This window comes from Cynara cardunculus (assembly GCF_001531365.2).
Source record: "Cynara cardunculus var. scolymus isolate 2C chromosome LG 1, CcrdV1, whole genome shotgun sequence".
Taxonomy (NCBI): domain Eukaryota; kingdom Viridiplantae; phylum Streptophyta; class Magnoliopsida; order Asterales; family Asteraceae; genus Cynara; species Cynara cardunculus.
The window spans coordinates 48,972,437-48,993,848 of NC_037528.1; the positions used below are offsets into that span (position 1 = coordinate 48,972,437).

General features: G+C 34.5%; 3 protein-coding genes across 3 annotated transcripts; 1 reads left to right on the forward strand and 2 right to left on the reverse strand.

Moving 5' to 3' along the window:
• Positions 1–7,185: 7,185 nt before the first annotated feature.
• LOC112524275 (plant-specific TFIIB-related protein PTF2) lies at positions 7,186–9,350 on the forward strand. Its single transcript, XM_025134039.1, has 3 exons — positions 7,186–7,269; positions 7,352–7,455; positions 7,686–9,350. The coding sequence occupies exon 3, from the start codon at positions 7,703–7,705 to the stop codon at positions 9,260–9,262; it is 1,560 nt and encodes a 519-aa protein (XP_024989807.1). The 5' UTR covers positions 7,186–7,269; positions 7,352–7,455; positions 7,686–7,702; the 3' UTR covers positions 9,263–9,350.
• A 3,756-nt stretch (positions 9,351–13,106) lies between these two features.
• On the reverse strand, positions 13,107–14,289 carry LOC112524283 (disease resistance-like protein DSC1). Its single transcript, XM_025134051.1, has one exon. It carries the CDS (start codon positions 14,280–14,282, stop codon positions 13,251–13,253), a length of 1,032 nt encoding a protein of 343 aa, XP_024989819.1. The 5' UTR covers positions 14,283–14,289; the 3' UTR covers positions 13,107–13,250.
• Positions 14,290–14,325: 36 nt separating this feature from the next.
• On the reverse strand, positions 14,326–17,993 carry LOC112507047 (TMV resistance protein N-like). Its single transcript, XM_025111449.1, has 7 exons — positions 17,958–17,993; positions 16,909–17,402; positions 15,717–16,806; positions 15,301–15,609; positions 14,715–15,222; positions 14,440–14,629; positions 14,326–14,338 (listed from the first exon to the last, which is right to left on the reverse strand). The coding sequence occupies exons 2-7, from the start codon at positions 17,397–17,399 to the stop codon at positions 14,326–14,328; spliced, it is 2,601 nt and encodes an 866-aa protein (XP_024967217.1). The 5' UTR covers positions 17,400–17,402; positions 17,958–17,993.
• Between the last annotated feature and the right edge of the window lie 3,419 nt (positions 17,994–21,412).

Sequence of the window (21,412 nt, forward strand, 5' to 3'; positions counted from 1 at the left end):
TCAATTCACATAGCGGATTGGATATCCAGGTTAATATAAAAAAAATAAGAATTTGTGATAAATAATATAATTAAATTTATGGAATAACAACTAATTTTCATGAGAAATTTGTATTATAATTTTATTTTTTTCTTACAGCAATATATTTTTTTAAATTAATTTTTATTACAATATTTATAATGTATTATGTTATGTTTTCTTTATAAAAAAAAATGACTTGACATATTATATAATATATTAAATTAATTATAGAGATTTTAAAGTATTCATTAATGCAACAGTATTAAGGTTTCTGACGTGTAACAAAGTTGGTAAAAACGTGTAGTGACTTTATCTAAATACAAAATAGGTCTTGGCTTCGGTTAGCAGGGGCTTGATATCGAAACCGCTAAGTCAAAAAAATTGGTTTCGATATCAAGCCCCTGCTAACCGAAGCCGCTAAGTCAAAAAAATGTCTACTTACGTTGATGTGCTTGGAGGAGGGTTCCATATAAAGCCAGTTGGGGTTACTAGTATTGAAGTTTTTGCCCAAATATAACAATATTAAGAATACTTTTTATAATACAATCTATGTTGCTAACATTTAAAAGAAAATGTTTTAAAAAAATAAAAAATAAAATGTATTCTTTGAACAAATATGAACCGTCTGGAGGAAAATTGAGAAAACCGTTAGAAAATTCCAAAACGTTTATTTGTTTATTTATGTCAATTATTAGAATGACGTGTCAATTGTAAATAAAAAAAAGTTAACCGATTCAAAAAGTAATAGATTACTCATTGATAAAACTAGCAGATTTATCAAAATATACTATCTTAACCCAACCCGTACGGGTTGGTCGGGTTGATACTTTGGTATATTAAAATATTCTTCTAATATTGAATATGTTATTTCTCTAATCATAATTTCTTTTTCATCATCAATCATTTGATACAACTTATCCATATTTTTTACGTATATCACATTCAATTAATTTTCTCAATTTACATATATATATTCACAGTTACTAAACAAAGTTATATATAGATATGAATAGATTGAAAATATGTGTATATGAAAAGCATACATGATAGTGTAATTGTCTAATGTATATATTAAAAAAAATTCAACAATCATATTAAATCCAAGAAATAAAAGGATATCGGGTTCATCGGGTTGGGTTGGGTTCAAATAATAGTAACTCAATATCAACTCAATACCTACGGTTTGACAATTTTACAACTCGATTAGACATCGGGTTGCTTCAAGTTGGGTTATTTCACGTTGGGTTGGGTTAGGTTAGGTTGATCGGGTTTTAGAACACCCCTAACTAGGAATATAGCTTTCAAGTATAAAACATCAAGTTTTTTATTCACAAGAAAATAAAATAATTTTATCAAAAGTATTGATTTGTTGTTTCACAAGAATAGTATTGATATGTTTACATTATTATAAGTGGTAAAATTATCGTTTTAAAACTTTAAAAGTGATCAGGTCTATTAGCCAGACTATACCGTAATCGGTCCTTGTAGATATTACATTGATATGGACTTTTCGTATTATCGTCCTTTGTGTATTGGGTCCTTTTTGGGCTAATCCTAGTCCCCAGACCCATTTGTGCATCTTCATAGCGATCGTCAAAATGGGTCTGGTCCGGCCCGGGATCAAGACCGGGATTGGTTATATTTTTACAAAAATTAAAAGCCCGATCCAGCCCTACTCGATTTGAGACTGGTTTCAGGATGAGAATACGGATCAGGACCGATTATCCATAGGCTGGTTTTTTTTAAAAAAATATAAGTTTTTATAGAGTTTCAAGTTTTTCATGATTTCTATATGATTTTCAAGTTTCTTACCAAAAATTTCAAGTTTTTTATTCAAGTTACTCAAGTTCTTTTTGAAGTTTTTTTCTAAGTGTTTCAGTATTAAATTTCAAAAATATAAAAACGTGTATAACATTTATGTGTAAAAAAGATTTAATTTTATTTTTAAAGTGTATCTGAATGACCAAGATGTAGATTTTAAAGTGTATTGCAATAAGATTTTGTCCAAAAAAAATTCTTAAAAAAAATCTTCAAACATGATTTTTTATATGTTTAAAATTGATTTTGAAAAAGAAAAAAATGGGGACAGATTTGGGCCCCGCGGAGGACCGGCTCTAGGGACCGGGCTTTATACATGGAGAATGGGCCAGGTGTTTTTGGTTGGAACCGCGATCGATTACCATGAAGTTTTGAGGTATGGTTAATCACTTATTCCCACTAGATTTTAGCGAAATGACATTAATATTTTCGCATATTCTTATTTTCATCGTCGATTTTTAATCAAATGATATCTAAATGTTTGAGACATAATTTGGATAACTTATAAATCTTTTGTTGACAGGTAAATATGTTCAACTTTCAAGATATCGTTGCCCACAAAATCAAGATGTGGCTCGATGCATTGCATGAGTACGCTTCTAGTATCTCATTACACTTCAGTTTCTTTTGTAATTTTCATATTTTTGTTAAAAAAAATTAAGTATGCATCTCGGTCTTATGCCTTTTTATATACAAATGTCACAATTTCACCGTTCACCAAAATATTGAACGCAAAAGTCGAGCCAATATATTTGATGAGTTTATATCATGAGGATGCGTTTTATGTTGCTTTCCGAAAGCAACGAAACTACCCTTCTCTTTACCAATTGCTTTTCAAACGTAATGATTACCCTCATTCCTGAACAGTCAAATCATTTGTAAAGGTTGGTTCTCAACTATTTGTTTCCGTTACGTCAAAATCGTATCTTTTTTATCTTTGGCACCTATCTTTACGTTAACAGACGAGTCAGATAAGGTGACGTTATGAATATCATATGTCGGTTGATATATGAGATGTTATGTTTATCGACCACCTTTTTGAATGAACATGAGGATTGATGTCAGTATATACACATATTCAAGTCGATTGTCTTTAAGAAGTTTGACGTAAGGGGAATTTAGCTTTTATTGATTATGTTGATTTTCATTCTAATTGTCAAAGTAGCTAACGAGCTGTCATTTTATGATTTCATTACACGTTTAATGATAGTTTCTAGTTTGAAATCAAACAATTAAGATGAGCTTTACAAATGAATTATAACGTTGCCATAAAAAATTGAAGGGGACAACTGAACCTGCTAATAGAGATGTCCATTTGGATCGTGCCATTTAGACTAGATAAAGACTGGACCATGACGTCATCAGTTCAGACTAGGTTACACTGACCAGAAATTTATATAACAAGATTGGTTGTTAACATAGAATGATCAGTAATTCGTTTGATATTCCTTTACATTTCTTGTATTTGCCATCTAGATCTGTTTAGACACATTTTTACAAGTATTGAAGCCCACAATTGCCTTACTATTTATAGTAAGCTCAAGTATATATATATATACACACACACACACACATTGAATCATTTAAGTTGTGACATACTGGTTAAGGCTTTAGGGATGTAGTGAAAATCTCATATCTTTTTGTGGATTTGAATCCAGGTGCCAACAAAGTCCTTCTGGCCATGGAAGTTCACTTGCGATAACTCCAGTCTCCAGACCATTCATGTTCGCTCAGGGGATCAGTCGGTGAGCGTAAACTGACTCGGATACCCACGATTTCTCCAAGAAAAGTATATACGTCGCATCCCAAACCCCACATTCGTATTAGATACACCGAGCTCATTCTGTTTAGTTTGTCCCGTGGTTTTGAGTGTAATGTTTTGGATTTAGAGGGGGGTAAAGTGTAAGTTTGTTTATAGTTTAGGGTTAGAAAATATTATAATTGTATTGATGATTAAAGGATAACCGAAGGCAATTGGATAATTCCCTTTCTTGTTCTCTCGTGAGCTTTTTTGCCTTTACGTTGTACCAGAAAATGCCAGCTTAAGACGACGACGTTTGCACCATTTACGTGTCATCATCTTATTGGTAAGAGGAATGTGGATCCCACTTGTAAACGTGCTCGAGGTTTTTGTGTGCGTATAAAGAAAATTATTCAACGATTTATAACGTGCTAAATTAGATAAAATAATATTTTTAATGCTTATTTTAAACAATTTAATTCTAATAGAAAATAAAAATCGATTTCTTTAATACGAAACTAAAGTTGTTCATGGACAGGACGGCCTGTTAGACTCGACCCATCCGTCCCGTTATAAATACGGGTTTGGACAACCGTTATTGAAAAAATGGACGGGCCCGTCCGACCCGTTTATATTTTATAATTAATATATTTTATTTTTAATTAAAAATTATACTAGTGTATTTTAAAATTAAATTATTGAAGTTATAGGATGAGAGTTGGGACTCTTTGGTTTTTCTTGAGAACCCAAAAAACTCTACATTATCTTTGTTATAAGCCTTATGTCAAAAGTCCTAATCGATGAACAATGGATAAAGCTAGTAGTTGCTTAAATTTTTAATTGCAACGGTGTTTTTCCTTAATTTTTGGTTTCATATTTGTTAATTAAGAACTATACTTTTAGGTTCGTTAACCCATGGGCAAGCTCGGCCCGTTTATAGGGCGGTCAATGGCAAGTTGTCAAGCCTGAAAAAAAAGGGTTTGATTTTACAATATTAGACCTTTTGGACAAAAAAAAAAGTTAGGTCCGGCTCAGGCCCGTAAATGATCACTTCTATACGAGACGATATATTATAGGGAAAATAGTTATTTCAAATCGGGTTTCACGTCTTATTTATATAAACATGTACAGTTCATATAATGATGTAGGTCGGGTTCACGTGACACCAATTTATTTTCGTAAAAACACATTTTTACATTTAAAACTTTATAGCAAAAAATTGTGAAGGTAAAAAAATCCGAACGTTCAGAGTGTTTTACTGTAAAGTTTCAAGTGTAAAAAAAGTGATCTAATGGGTCTCACGAAAACAGTTTGGTCTTACATGATCCCAAATCATGATAGTGTTTCATATATAATATATTCATAATTGTTTTGCATGTGAAAAAACACAAACATATATTTTATATATGAGACAAACATTAATACACACATACAAGAACAAAATATTTAAAATAATATGAATTATAGTTTAAAATCAAGGTAACCGTAGAAAATATGTAAAGCTACATATTTAACGTCATAATCAATAGTATAACCATGTTATGTGATCCATAAGACCGCCTCCATCAAAACAAAAAGGTATTTCAAACGGTCCAAATGACCAATTGATCGTTTCTTTGCTCTTTGACATCAATCATTCTAGTCGATCAGACAAGAAACCACATATCATCAAATGCAATCTCATTTCATCCTTTTCTTTATAGTAGGGGTGGAGCAACGGACGGGTTGGGTCGGATCAAGCCCAAATCTACAAACTCGGTCAGGTTTCGAGGGAGAATATTGGAACCCAAACCCCGGACTTTGTAGACAAAACCCACATGTTTCAGGCTAGTTCGGGTATCGGGTGGGCCGTCGGGTAGGTCGGTATCCAATCTCTCCCTCCCTCCCTCCTGACAACTGTTCAACAATGGGATATTGGGATCGCTTTGACGATCACCTCCAACCTTATTCTTTCGGGAAAAAACTGTTGACCACACTTCCTTTCATTGATTGATAGGCTCAATTTTTGTCTGTCCTTGAGATAGTGATGGCCAAATCGGCCCGGCCCGAGACCGCCGGAGGATTGGAACTGGTAAGGACCGTTATGATACCGAAAACCGAGACCAATTGAGGTTTTTGGCAGTTTCGTGGGACCGGGACCGGTTATGGACCGGTCCAGCCCGACCCGAAAATTCAAATAATTTTATAAATAAATGTATTTTTAAATAATTTTATAATATATTTTTTTAAGACAACATAATTTTAATTATATTAAAATGCATTTTTAAAGTGTATTTGAGTGACCTAATTACAAATTTTATAATGTATTAAAAATATATATCACTAATTTTTTTTAAATATTATTTTTTAATGCCGGGACCGGGACCGGTTACGTTAGGACGGGTTATGGCCGGTTACGAGAAAGCTTGGGACCGATTAGGCCCGGCCCGGGAGCGGTTTTTGGCCATCACTACCTGGAGATAAACCTAATATCTTCCGGCCAAAACTATTGAGCGCTTCCTTGTCGTCGTTTCGACTTCATTTGCCAAATGGAGAGACCAAGGGAGTAATTTTTTAAGGGAAAAAATTAATACACTATAGGGTGGGTCGGGGACCGAAACCGTGATACCCAACTCGATCCTACTTACCCACAGGAAATTACGGGTTAATGGTATCGACTTTAATTGGGTTTCGGGGTCAGGTATTTTGCTTAATTTCAGGCTGGGTTGGGTCGGGTATTCAGGTTGGACGAGGTTTGCTTACCCTACTTTATGGTGAGAAGCGTAAGAAGAGACATTCACTCGTAGATCAATCATAATTGAACATCAACACTAATGAGATGCACCAGATTAATTTCCTTCTAAAACGCAATTCATGAGTGAACATGAAATTAAAAAAAGAGATATTTAAGAGTATAGGTATAAATTTTAACAAAATTAGTGATTAAGGATCATTTTTAGAATAAAACTAACACCACAAGAATAATTTCTAGAACCGTAAAAGTTTAGATCTCACTTTTAACTTTTTTTTTACTAAAGGGGTGTTTGGGATTGTTTATTTGAAACAACTTAGGGTTGTTTGTTTACCTCTTAAAAGTTACATTAAGAGACAACATCTGAATCGTTAAGATGTAAATATTGTTTGGTAAAAAAAAAGTCTGTCCCTTAATGGTTTTAAAACCCTTTAAATGATTTTGTATCATGGGTCCCCTTAACCATTCGGCACCGTAATTTCATGGTAAACAATTATCAAATAATTATATTTCATTTTACACTATATCACAAGAGCCTTTTAATTATTTTGCACTAAACCAAACAATCCTATACTTTTCTACAAAAATCGTTATCAACTTATTATAAGTTAGAATAATTTAACTTCTTCAAAAACTTCTTATTACCGGTTTGACACCAATATAAACTGTTTATCCAAACATTCAAAAATGTTTATTACCGATGCCGCATCAAAATAAGTCAATAAGCTGTATTTATAAGCTACCCCTAAATTTTATTAGGCTTTCCCGTTGAATTTTGAACGATCTCAAGAGGGCTGTTAACCAAGCCCTACTTGCCCGTTACCTGACCTGAATTACATAATTATGGAGAAGAAAAGGTGTTCCGCTTCGCCTTCGCCGACCACCCACTGATGACTTCTCGCTGCCGTCTTCTGATTTTCCGACCACCGCTTGACTAAATTCTAGCAATTCATTTGGTGTAAGTTAAAAGTCTCCCGTCTTATTCCAATCCATCAATTCTAGAAAATATGTTTGTACCCTAACGAAAATACGATTGCCAGTTTGGGCTTCCCTCCCCCCCTGAGGGACGACCATTGCTGAACGCCGGACACCGCCGAGTGCTTGCCGCATCCTCCTGGACACTCAATTTTTCACCATAAAGAGGGTAAATCAATTAATCATTCATGTATTATGTTTATTTTCAGTTTAATCTAGTTTTTTTTGTTTGGGGTTTAAAAAAGAAACCCTAATTCCATCGGTTTCATTGAAGTTATTTGGTTACATGAGTTCTGTTTCTTCCTTTGCAAATTGTAATATCCTATATTCCTAATGCTTCATGCTGAATTATAGACCACACTTACTGTCAATTAGTTTACGGTTATTTACTTTTTGCAGCCTGAAAATTGACACCCATGGGTTCTTGCAAAAACTGCAAATCCAAAAGCCTAATCACCGACAGTGTAACCGGGAACCTAGAGTGCTCCTCTTGTGGCGTAGTTCAAGATTTCGACAACTATGAGCAGCAAACGTTCAATGCTGACGGACCAATTGGTACTAACGTGCGATTGGGCACATCTGGATCCTGGCATGATTATTCCTACCGTGAAACCAAGATTTACTTGGCTCAAAAGATTGTCTCGGATATATTATTAAAGCTTGATTTAGAAAACAGGGTTGATGAGGTTAATAACATGATCAAAATCATAACTGAAGAAGAATACGGTTCTGGTAATTGGTTCAATGTGCTTGTTGGCGCATGTATTTATGTGGTTATGCGAAAAGCGAACAAGTGCTTACCTTTGACGAGTGTCTGTAATTGTGTCGGTTGCGATAGTTACGAATTAGGTCGGATGGTGTACCGTGTTATCGACCATCTTGATCTCCGGTTGCCGGATTTTGATATAGTGGGTTTGTTTGATAGAGTGATTAAAGAATGGGTTGGGTGCAGGAGTAATATTAGTAAAGATAAAGTGGGGAGGATGGTGAAACAAGGAATTTTCTTGCTTCAATGTATGATTAAGTGGTATGTAACGACCGGGCGGCGGCCGGTGCCGGTGGTGGTGGCGGCGATTGTGTTCGTTTGCGAGCTTAATGAAGTTGAGGTTAGTCTCGAGGATTTAGCTAGTCAGTTGAATGTGGCGGCCGGCACCTGTAAGTTGCGGTATAAAGAAATCTTGAAGAGATTAGTAGATGTTGCAAAAGTTCATCTGCCATGGGGCAATGATGTTTCTGTTAAGAATATTATGAAGAATGCTCCGATTGTTATCCAATATATGGAGATGAAGTCGATGTGTAACCCTGCAAAACAAATCAAGACTTTAGAGGAGGTGGGTATGGATTTGGATGGTTTAGTTGTTGATAGTCTAAATAAAGGAGATGAAAATCACTCGATTGAAGATTATACGCATAATAGGTCACAAGGTTCAACTTATTGGGCAAACGAGGATTTGGAGAGGCTTAACGTTTCATCCGAATGCTTATCCACGATTTACTTGAAGTACTTGGATGAATATTCTAACGTGAAGACGTCAATCCAGGGAATAGACAATAGAATGACAGAATGGACTTCAAAATCTGATTTTTGTATGGATACAAGGGACTTCTGGTGTGGAGACTCAGAATTAAGCAAGAAGCTTTTTCTCAATAAAATATTGGAAAAAGACGTTGGATTGAACGCTATGCCTCCATCTTTTGTTAAGGGATGCTTGAAAACCCAGAGGAGAAAAGAAAAGATAGAGGCTGCTAAGAGGCGGATAGTGAAGATAAGGCGGCCATCGATGGCTGCAATTGAGAGTGCTGATCTGTGTGTAAGACTTCCTGTTTCTTCTTCAAAGAGAAAACGGCGAGATACTGATTGGGAAGATTTTGTCATTGAAACTCTGCTACTTCATCAAGTGAAGGAAGAGGAAATAGAGAAAGGGTACTACAATACCTTGTTGGATCTTCACGTTTTCAACTCTGGTACCTGTTAAATTACACATCCATGTAAATACTTTGTCGATTTTGCATTATTGAACAAAGGGTATACATATATTTACATTTATAATGCATATCTTAGACGATTTTGTGCCTTCGAGCTATATATATATATATATATATATGTAATGATTTCCAAATGTTTTTGTTGGTTTCTAGTGTTGCCTTTGTTTCTTTTAGGAGACTATTCGAATTCATTTGGCATGTCACATTCGGGCAAATAATCAAATGTACTAATTTCTTGTTGATGATTAGACCCCAATACCAACTCGGAGACTATTTTGATCTTTGAAATTTGTTGTATTGTGCTTGTGGAGCAATGGAAGGTGTGTCAGAGTCCTACATCGGCTAAACATGGACAATCAAACCTCATGTTAGGATATGTGGAACCTCTTTGAATCACTATCTAAAAGGGCTCTTAGGGTGCATTTGGTACACAGATTGGACCAGACTGGACTGGCGAGACTGATGTACGCTGGTGAAACAACTGTGCAAAGTTTTAGGGTTTTAATTTTGACATAGGTAATCTGGTAATTTACCAATCTTGTCTCATCTCCCTGATTCTTGTTCCACCTTTATGGTGGAACTGTGGGACAAAAAAAGATGCATTTTTGTCTCCCTCAGTCGTGTCCTGTCATGTCTCTAAATGTCGCATTCAGAGAACAGTTTTTGTTCTAGCGTGTTCCACGTATCAAACACACTCTTAGAAAGTGGGGAGGTTCTTAGATATATATATATATATATATATATATATATATATGCATGCTTTGATAGTTCGTGTGCTGATGTGGGACTCCAACAAGGTGAAAGGGACATGAAAAAGTTTGCAGCTGTTTCTGATGCTTCTCTATTTGTACAAGTTCCTCATTCCTTGTAATCTAGCAGTCGGGCAGCATATGAACAGCATATGGACTTAAATCAGCTGGTAAGCATTGGTCATGATCATCTTTAACTTAAAATGCATTGAACCCTTGAAGATTGGATTATGTTATTTAGCGAAATGGTAATGAATGGAAAAATTAATCGATTCTTTTGTTTATATATACACAAAGTTTACTTTATTGTTCGGTGGCTTCTGAACTCTTGAAGAACAGTTGACGGGAAGATTATTGGAACTGCGCAACAGTTACCAAAAGAAGAAGCCAAGCTGCTTTAGCCCAGGTAAGAATCTCTGACCCTACTTTTAAGCGGGATATACTGTGAGACATCTTTAGCTTAAAAGGAATCTTATTCATATGTTTCCAGCTTAATCGCTGATCTCTTTTTGTGTGTTTTAAGGTTTTATTAGATTTTAATCAATCTCTCTTGCATCGATCATCATAATTATACGGTTTTGGTAAATTTTTTGGGTTTTTAGTTCACATTTGCATTGATCATCATAATTACCTTTTCTTGTTGTTTGACAGAAGTTAAAGACATATTTGTCGAACTTCATTGAACAGTGAGTTCCTGTTCTGTCCCATGCTGCGCCAAACATGGGACAGTGGGTTTTGTCCCGTCCCGTCCCATGTACCAAACGCAGCCTATAAAGATGAACTGTTTTTGGATTGTTCTTGGGTGCATAGTTCTTTATTAATTGAAAAATTCATTTTATTTTGTTTAAACATGAATATTGGATTTTTATAACGAACAATTGCATTAACTTTTTATCAGTGTTCTAAAAGGCTTGCCATGACAGCCACGACAGCATGCTATGGCCTAATACTAGCCCATGGGAAGACGTTATTTGATGTGCAATTTTTGTCAGGTGTTTTTTTGTCTTTTTAGCGTCTTACCTTCTGATTCTTTGTTATAATATAATTCAAATTATTTAATATCATTAATTCATTGAGTAATAATAGAAAACATATGTGTACATGGAATTGTGTTTGTGATTAACAGATTTGTTGCCGTAAGTCATGCCTTGAAAACGTTACGAGTTTACAACAAATCAATACGTTGGTATTTAGCACTGGTTATATTGATTAGGATTTCTGATTTTATTTCAGTTTGTATAAGTTAGATAATGTGTTTTCGTTATCATTGTTTAATAATTTGGGACGATGTAATCAATTCCTTGCTTGTGTTCAATGAAGTTTGACCAAAAGTGAATCTAACTTTTGTATCAGTTCCTTTTATTTCTATAATGTACTTGATTACATCCTGTTGTATCACACGGGTAGAAAATTACTTATTACTAAAAAAGTAACATAAAAATGGGAGGAGAGAACCTGCAACGAACAATGGTGCAACCTTCGAAAAGCTCGACACATCGGCTGCAATTAGGGTACCTCATGCATTTATTCATCTCCAAAATAACATTCGAAGCAACATTGTTTTGATCCATCATCTTCTTACTCTCCTCGCACATATATCTGACGTGTCATGGAACCTTGCACCGTAAAGGAAACGGTTTCTGGTAACCAGTGCACACACATCTCGTTCATAATCAATTCTGAACAATATTTGTTTACGGCAGTAAAACCCTGTCAAGCTTTCGCACCTCCGTTTACATAATACAATGCACCATTTATGGAACAATCGGTATGCGATTTTCAGATGACATGATAAGGGTTTGAGAGAGTGATTGAGGTCATATTCGGTCATTTGATATCTGATACGAAATCCTTTCTAAGATGGTTTTTTGCCAAAAGCATACAGACTCAAAAGCTCCACAGCTTTATAATCCGGTAAAAGTGGCATATCATAAATTTCATCCACTTTATGACATGTAAAAAGGTTGGATTGAGTAATGAAAATACTAAAATACTGATCCAATGTCAACAATTTTGACCTAAAAAACAAGATGTTAAATTATATTGTTCATATAAAGAAGCTTTGATGATTACCTTTCATCCGACTAATAATCATGTAAATCTAATATGAATGTCCATCCATTTTTTTCAATTCAGAGCAGTCCTCAAGGGTGAGGAAAAGGGAAACCAATTGAAAGGAGTAATTATTTCAAGTCGTCTCGTTTAAGGTACGAATTCCTAAACCTTTTTGTTCATATAATTCGTTTAAATATGTTTATGAACCCGTAAGCTTTCGTTTAACTCATGTTCATTCAAATTGTCCCTTCCCACGTATTTCCAGTCACTCGTAATTACATGTGGATCTGAAGTCCAATGTACAGGCCTGTGTGGCCATATATCTGGCACTTGTTCTATCAGTTGATATACAAGTGTATGCTTTTTTCGAGCTTGATTTGTCCCTTCATTTTTTACTCGTCTGATTACGATATTTAACGGTTTCTTTAAGATTTTGTACCCGTATTGGCGGTATTGCCTTACATCTTGAACCCAATTTTTGCATGCTAGTAATACCTTTTTGTACTATAATTGTTTATCCGTGCACCGCGCATTTGGCTTAGCCGTGTTTCCTTTTCTTTCTCACAGCATGTAATTAAAGGAGGTTGCTAAGATTTCGGGAAGGAGAGTATACGAGGTTCGATTGCAAGATGTTATAAGAGGTTTATTGATGTTTCTGCTAGTATTTGATTTCTTTCATCTGTAATTAGACTAGCGTTTTTTTTTTGAAGACTATGTTTGGTTTTAGTTGAATTATTTGGTTTGTTGGAGTATTAATTCTATTGGAGACTTTATTTTGGAGGTATTATATACATGTTACATTATGTTTGAAGTAACTCCCCTTTCCTTTGGAATGGGGGCGTTACAGATAAACTAGCCGAAAAACAAACTGTTGCATACTAAAGTAGCTGATGAATGAGTCATATTTGGTAAAAACTAGTTGATAGGTTAGATCGTAATGTTACATGATTTAAACAAACATGTTGAAAATTAACTGAAAGATATTTGGAAAAAATTTAAAAGTTAATTAAAACAAATTAAGAATACAAATCAGAGACAATTTTCATTACATATAGTTATGATACTAAATATAAATTACAATTGTGAGGGAAAAATGACAAAATTATATTACAATCAATGACATCCAAGCTTTGACATATGCATCGCCACAATACATCTTTGTTAATCAGACTACCTACCACGACCAATTGAAACTTCGATTATTCGAGAACATGCGGATGGCACCTCCTTCTTTTGTTGGAGTTGGGAGCTCTTGAATGAGACTGAAATTCGTCCCTTCTTCTATATCTTCATCAAAAACAAGTCTAAAACCACATTCTTTTACCTCAAVATCATCACCGTGTTCAATCGAAAAAGTAACAAAATTCTTTGCCTCCGACCATCCAATATCAATCCAAGAACTAAAACAAAACCATATGATATCTAACTTAGGGATTTTAGTGGAACCATATATAAATCGATGGTCGTCAACCAAAGAAGTCCCATCAAAGTTGTCCACATGATAGCATGGTAAATTGTTGTAATTGTAGTGACCAAAACAAGACATTTTCGACGTCAAAACAACACAAAATCCATATCCCCTCAACTTCTTGTAGCAGAAATTTGAAGGCAAATCGACCTGTAAGTGATTTCCCATACTTGTATCTGTAAGCCATTGTGGAATTCTATTTCCATGATATTTTATATCCAAAAGGTAATTGTCTTGTCCACCGAAGATTCCACGTGTGTTAGTCGGGAACGACGTAAATTGAAGCAAAGAAGAAATTTCGTTTCTACAACTATAGGAGGTTATAGATAAGTTAAGATCAAGTGGAGGCTGACACATACAAAACTGGCTTTCAATATTTTTAAACAATTTTGGACAACCGACAAAACTCATGGATGAGGATGATTGAATATTAAAATTGTTAGGTGAATGCAAGGAGGGGCAAAAAAATGCGAAAAGAAACTCAAGGTTAGGGGGAAGTTCTGGAAGCATTTCCAGCTTCTTGCAATTAGAAAAGTATAAATCTCTAAGACGATAAAGTTGACTCAGACATCCAGGTAAGCTAGTAAAGTTGTTCCCTTTCAAGTTTAGAGATTCTAGAAATGATAAGCCTCCAATGCTATCAGACACTTCCAATATATTGCAGTCGCTAAGATTTAATTCTCGTAAGAAACATAAATSYGCCAATGAAGGCATTACCAGACTTTGGGGATGTTGCATCTTACTTGGAAACCATGAAAGTTGAGAAATTGAAGCCCACCAGCTAGACCGCTTCTCTTCACGTTGACCAATTTCCAGTACTTGAAGGTTGCATTGAGAGAATACAAAACAAGGAAGCTCAGTTATGGCGGTTCCATCAATAGAGAACTCCCTCAACGTCTGGATTGTGCTGAAGGATTCGGGAAGTTTGTCCAGTTTTGAGCAACCCGAGAGATTCACAACTTCAAGAGAATCCATTTCGACTTTGCAGGGGAATCTCCTAAAACGCTTGCAATATCTCATATTTAGAACAACAAGCTTCTTAAGCATTCCAAAAGATGGGTGGACTTTCACCAAGTTAATACAACCTTCAAGAATTAACTCTTCAAGATTTGTAATACTTGTGAAATCAGGGGTACTTGTAAGGTTATGACAACCCCTTAGCTTCATCACTTTCAACCTTGCAAAANGCCAATGAAGGCATTACCAGACTTTGGGGATGTTGCATCTTACTTGGAAACCATGAAGGTTGAAAAATTGAACCCCACCATCTAGACCGGATCCTCTTCCCATGTCGACCAAATCCCAATAYTTGAAGGTTGTTTTGAGAGAATACAAAAGAAGGAAGTTCCGTTATGGCGGTACCATCAATATAAAACTCTTTCAAAGTCTGGATTGTGCCAAATAATTCAGGAAGTTTATCCAGTTTTGAGCAACCCGAGAGATTCAAAACTTCAAGAGAATCCATTTCGACTTTGCAGGGGAATCTCTTAAAACGTTTGCAATATCTCATATTTAGAACAACAAGCTTCTTGAGCATTCCAAAAGCTGGGTGGACTTTGACCAAGTTAATACAACCTTCAAGAATTAACTCTTCGAGATTTGTAATACTTGTGAAATCAGGGGTACTTGTTAGGTTACGACAACCCCTTAGGTTCATCACTTTCAACCTTGCAAAACACTAACATCCGATACAAAAATGTCGGTACTCAAATCATGGGGTGTTAAAGAAAGAAGAAATTCAAGAACGAATAATTACCTTAGGCCTCGTCCAAAGAGTTTTTAAGTASCTATAAGACAAGTCAATGACCACAATGTTTTCTGGATAAAAATCCAAAGGGAACTCGAAAGGGCATCCACTCCAATAAAGCAACGTTAGCTTATTCGATAAAGCTTTCAACCTTCCAGAGTATTTCACCTTAGAGTCCTCCCAAAAGTTTTCGAGTTCCCCATAAGAAATTTTTAGGATCCGCAGATTTTTCATATCTTCAAACGCTTCACCGTGTATGTGAACGTTTCGACTAGATTCCTTTRRAGAAAGGTCAAGAACTTCCACTCCTTCTATTGCCTAGATACAAGTAATCAGATTATCATATTCTGAATATTATGGAAACGTATAACTTATTACTTAAACTATGTATTAAGTTGAAAAAAGAATCATATGCCAATTCTTACCTTATTTTTGCTCAAKACATTACGAAACTCTGATAAATTCCACAGTCTGCTCCACACTTCCTTTACCACAAATTCCTCATGTATAATTCTCCTTGCCATGCTTTGAATCAAGTCATGCATTTGAAGTGAATTATTATCTTGAGATATCGTAATAAGTGACTTATCTAGTAGAACCTCGATATTAGCATGTGCACTGCTTCCTAGTACACTCRCCGTAAAATCTTTATCTTCCCCAATGAACGAGCAGGCGATATCAAGAAATATGTTTTTCTTATCGAAGTCTAGCGCATCAAAACTTGGTCTAAGCTTTTGTTGTATCTCTGCATCAGGATATTTTTGGAGTATACCCACTTCGCTTTGCCACACATCCATAGACTTGCCATACAAATGACTACCCAAAACTATAAGAGCCAATGGGTGCCCTTGCAAACACTTCAGAACGTGATCAGAGAGCACCATGAAATCCCCTGTAGGATGCTTATGGCGAAAAGCATACAAATGAAAAAGCTCCCTGGCTTTATGAATTGGTAAAAATGACATGTCATGAATGTTATCTACTTCATGAGACCTTAGCAACTGTTTGTCTTTACCGGTGAAAATAATAAAACTTCCGGGGCAAAACCAATCATGGGAACCGGCTAATGCTTTTAACTGCTCCCGATCATCCACATCATCCAGAACAAGCAAGATCGGCTTAGATGCCATCCTCTCCTTTATTAACTTGATTCCATCACTCACATTCGTTAACGTTTCAACTCTTGTTTTCAAGATGCTATTAATAATTTGCATTTGGACTTCTGTTATGCTTTTATGTTTTGCTACTCGTTGGACATTTTCAAAAAAACAGCATCCCGTAAAGTCCATACACATCTTGTCATAAATAGCTTTGGCAAGAGTTGTCTTCCCTACACCGCTAATACCACATATTCCAAGCATGTGCACCTTACCCGGTCCAGTGAAGCGTGACAAGTCCATTTCCTCGATCTGGTCATCCACCCCTACGAGCTTGTCACCAACATCCAAGGATTTAATTTTACATGTCCTATCAAGGATTTCTTTGGAGATATAATCAATGAGCTTGGACTCATACCTGTTGGCCAAAAAACCGCAAAAATAATGAAATATGTTGTATATATATGGTGTCGGTTAATTTGAATTGGAAAATAAATCATTGTACTAAAAAGAAAATTACCCATTGGCAAAGTCTTGGAGATCACAACCAATAATGTCGGTAGCCTCGCGTAAAGCTTCCTTCCATATGGCAACCTGTTCGGTTGTATTTGAACTTTCATGTTTGATGAAGGCTTCCGCATAGCTCCCAGTTTGTTTCCTCACTACATCAGGCTTTACATCATAAAATAGAATTCGGACCTCATGTTTGGGCTCCCCTGCTCGCTTGCACTCGAGGATTTTTGTGAGTTCCCTCAAACACCATGACGAAGATGCAAATTTTTTGGAGAAGACAACTATCAAAAACCATGATTCTTCAATGGCTTTGTACAGTTCAGGAGGCAGCTCTTCTCCTCTCAGCTTTTCGTCATCATCTCTGAAAGCATTAATTCCCTTTTGTTTGAAATCTTTGAATAGATGATCCATGAAGCTTTTACGGATATCCTCACCTCTAAAACTTACAAAAACATCATATGTCCATCGATGTTGAGAGGATGCACTCGTACTAGCCATTATCTATAATCACAGATGGGTTTACATGTAAAAATTAGCAAAAAGAATAGCTTAAAAACATTACGAAACATTCAGACCCAAAAAAATCAACCCGAAAAGAAAAAAAGTGAAAAGAGCATCAAAGATTTTCATTGGYCAAGTTCTATTCACATCGGTAAGTAATGAAAATCGAATAGAAGTAAGAACCTGTTACATGTTACAGGGTCAGATATTTGAGCTCAAAAGTTGATACAAGATTTAAACTCTCCCAAAATTAAACCTCAATCGAATAGAAGCAAGTTCAAAATAAACCCCAAAATTGAACTTGTAAAATGTCCTTGAAAAACTGGGGATTTCATAGATCGATTGTTTCCATCAACTGAAAAAGTATAASCGTGAGGTTTAAATGTTCATTCCATCCATTATCAGCATAAATTTGCATCTAAAATTGGTAAATCTACTAAAAGTAAGATTATATTTGGATCAAGATTCAACCGATTGACAACCTTATGATAACAAATCGAAATGAAATATACAAGAATTTGAAAAGAAAGAAGAAACAAGTAATTGATAACTTACAGTTTCTGTGTTGGATTGGAAGTCTGCGAATGAAGTGGTGATGACAGTGAAATGGAAGCTCATCAAATTATAAAGAAATAGCCGCGTATAGACCCCAAGTCAACCTTAAATGGAAAAAGTTTAACTTTCAGTCCCTCAACTTTGGAACTTATCCTTTTTCAATTTATAATTAATGGATCCATTTAAAAGTTGGTTAAAAATAAAGGAGTTGTCTTTACAACCTTTATAGTTGTAATATCAAAAAACTATATTTAATATATTACAATATTTCCAAATAAATTAGAAAACAATATTCGCAAAAAAAAATTAAGATCTGTATAAACATTTAAAAAAATTACGTCCATTTGACGCTAATTTATTTAAGTTTTTTTATTAATATGAGTTGGGTACCAGTGAGAAAGGTAAGAAGAGATCTCCACCATTGAATCAATCATAATTGAAACAAAAAACGTCAATCGAAACGGTTTTCGGCACCAGAGCACACACATCTCTTTAAACCACCCTCACCACATTCGTTCACAATCAATTCCGAACATTATTTGTTAGGGTAGTAAACCCTGTCAAGCTTTAGCACCATTTACACCCGAAAACAATTGAAGTTAGAGCCTTTACCCTCGTCTAAAATATACTAAAAAAGTTTTGATATATTTTTGTTGTATATATTTTTAATATATTGATTTTTATAATTAAGAATATAAACGATATAAATATAAAGTTAAAATGGTTGAACCTAAAAAGTTTGACAATGCTATGAAAAAACATGAGTCAGGTTTTGGACATGGTGGAGATATGTTGAGGTTTTTAAATTGTTAGGTGACAAAAATATGCAAGGAAAAAGCTATGAAAAACCTTAACATAGTAGACGCTCTAAGGGACCGTTTACCTAAACACTTACCGGTAAAATTCAACATTATCGCTTACTTATCGAGTAAGATTTTATCCACTAAAACTCATCGTATGCAACAATTTATCCCAGTAAGCGCTAACTATCGTCCTCACTTACCGGGTAAGACTCTGGATTCTTGCCTTCACTCTTACCGAGTAAGATATTTAGTCATTGCCATATTCATCCGATAAAGTAAAGTGAATTGGTAGGCGTTCGTTTGGTAAACAGGACCTAAAACATGAATATATTTTGATTCATTATAATCCGTCGGTTTTATCGTTTATATGAAATTTCTTATGAAATTAACAGATAAGCTAATTACAAAATTAACTTTTATTAAAAGTAATATGGGAAGATTACACTTTTAGCCCCACCCACCTCCAAAATTATGCGACTTTATTTGGTCTAAGTAATTGGTAAAACTTTGGAAGTTTCGTAGTTATCTCCATGAAACTTCCATTAAAACAATGTCGACTTAAGGGCTATTTACCTAAATGCTTATACGGTAAGTGTTTAATGTTAGGAGTCAACACTATAAATTATTTTATTATGTAAGATTCTAGTACATCAAAACGCATCCCATGTAACAATTTACCTGGTAAACGCTTACCCGAATAAGAGGCGTCACCCTCACTTACAAGGTAAGATTCTCCATTCTTATCATCGTTCTTATCAAGTAAGATTCTTGGCCCTTGCCATGTTCATCCAATGAGAAGAATTACTTGGTAAATACTTACCGGGTATTAGTAAACGACCCTTATTCTAAGATTTATTGAACCCAAATCATCCTAAAAATAGTTAATATAAACTTAAATAAAAAAATTAGCTACAAAAAATATGGAACAACTTGAAATTGGTTTAAAACATACTTTAATGCTTATAATATTTATAATTGTTTTACTAAAAATTGCTATCATTATCTAAATATCAACAGTTTTTTATTAGCATATCATTTAGACGATAACACACTTATGCCACAACATTAAAACCTTTTTGAAACTTTCAAAAAGCATTCTAAATGAGATCATGGTAGAAATACTACCTCAAATTTCATTAAAGAAATACCCACCAGAACTTAAAATCCCTACAACCATTAATATATATAAATCGATGCATTGCTTTGATTCCTCATCAAACTAGGTATCTGGTCAGGGATGGACCTAGATTTTTTTTCTTCAAACGGTGGCATTATTAGACTATAAGAAACAAATATATGAAAAAAATTCAAATTTTAACACCATTTGACTATAGGTCACAGATATATATATATATATATATGGAAATTTTTTTCAAACGGTGACATTATTTGACTAAAGAAATGATACTAACAGGATACAAACTCGGGTTTGAGTTGGAATAAAAGTCTTGCAAACCAACTCTACTAAAGATAATTTGTTCTCATTGTAGTTTCGAAATACATGCGGTGACACAAAACAAATTAATATGGTTGCACCTTTCACAAACCTAAAGTTTTCTATCTTTCGACAGAGAAATAATACGGTAGCACAAAACAAATTAATATGATTTATCATTAATTAAGTTATTTTATTCAAATTTTTTTTGCCCAAATCACGTTTGACTTTGAGGCTATGTTTGTTATACTAGTGATAAACTGTGGGTCATATTTGGTAAAAACTAGTTGATAGGTTAGATCACAATGTTATTATCCAAAGGAACATGTTGAAAATTGGAATGTTTTTTAGATTTTATTGAAACAAATTACAAATACAAATTGCAGAAAGATTTTTTATTACATAGTTATGGTACCGAATACAAATTATAATTGAACTTGTTGTGAAATTATCAAATCAAGTTGTGTAAAAACAACTTTTGTTAAAGTATTATACAGGAAGACTCGACTTTTAACCCCAAATTATGGAACTTTATTCAATCAAAGTATTAACTGAACGTCTATATGTTGTCCCCATACCCGCCAGGGAATATAATCGCATCCCCATCCCCAACAGGGAAACGGAGATTTTTTTCGTTTATGTAAATTATTTTAAATTAAATATTTGAGAGACCATACATATTTAAATCTAATTTTTTTTTTCAATAAACCTAAAACCAGAATGAATTTAATTTAATACAAAAAAACCACAACATCATAAAAGAACTAATAATCTAAAACCAAAAAAAAAATTTAATAAAAAAAACTTAAATTCACATGTACCAAAAGATATTGAGTAATATAAAACCATATCGAGTAATATACAAAATTTATCGAGTAATTGTATTTTAACTTGACATCCAAAAAGTTTCATATTAACATCCAAAAAATAACAATTTTAGATTATAAACCTAGTTAGGTAATAGGAAATTATGAATTACCGTTTTAGTTGAAATACATAATATGTATATATATATATATATATATATATATAATTTATTAATTAATATATAACAGGTACGGGGCGGGGTGGGGAGTATCATACCCGTCCCCGTCCCCATCCCCGATTTAGCAGGGATCCCCAACCGGGGCGGGTGGACTAGGTTCCCCGACGGGTCGGGGCCCATTCCCATACCTATAAAATACTGATCCAAAGTCAACCAATTTGACCTAAAAAAC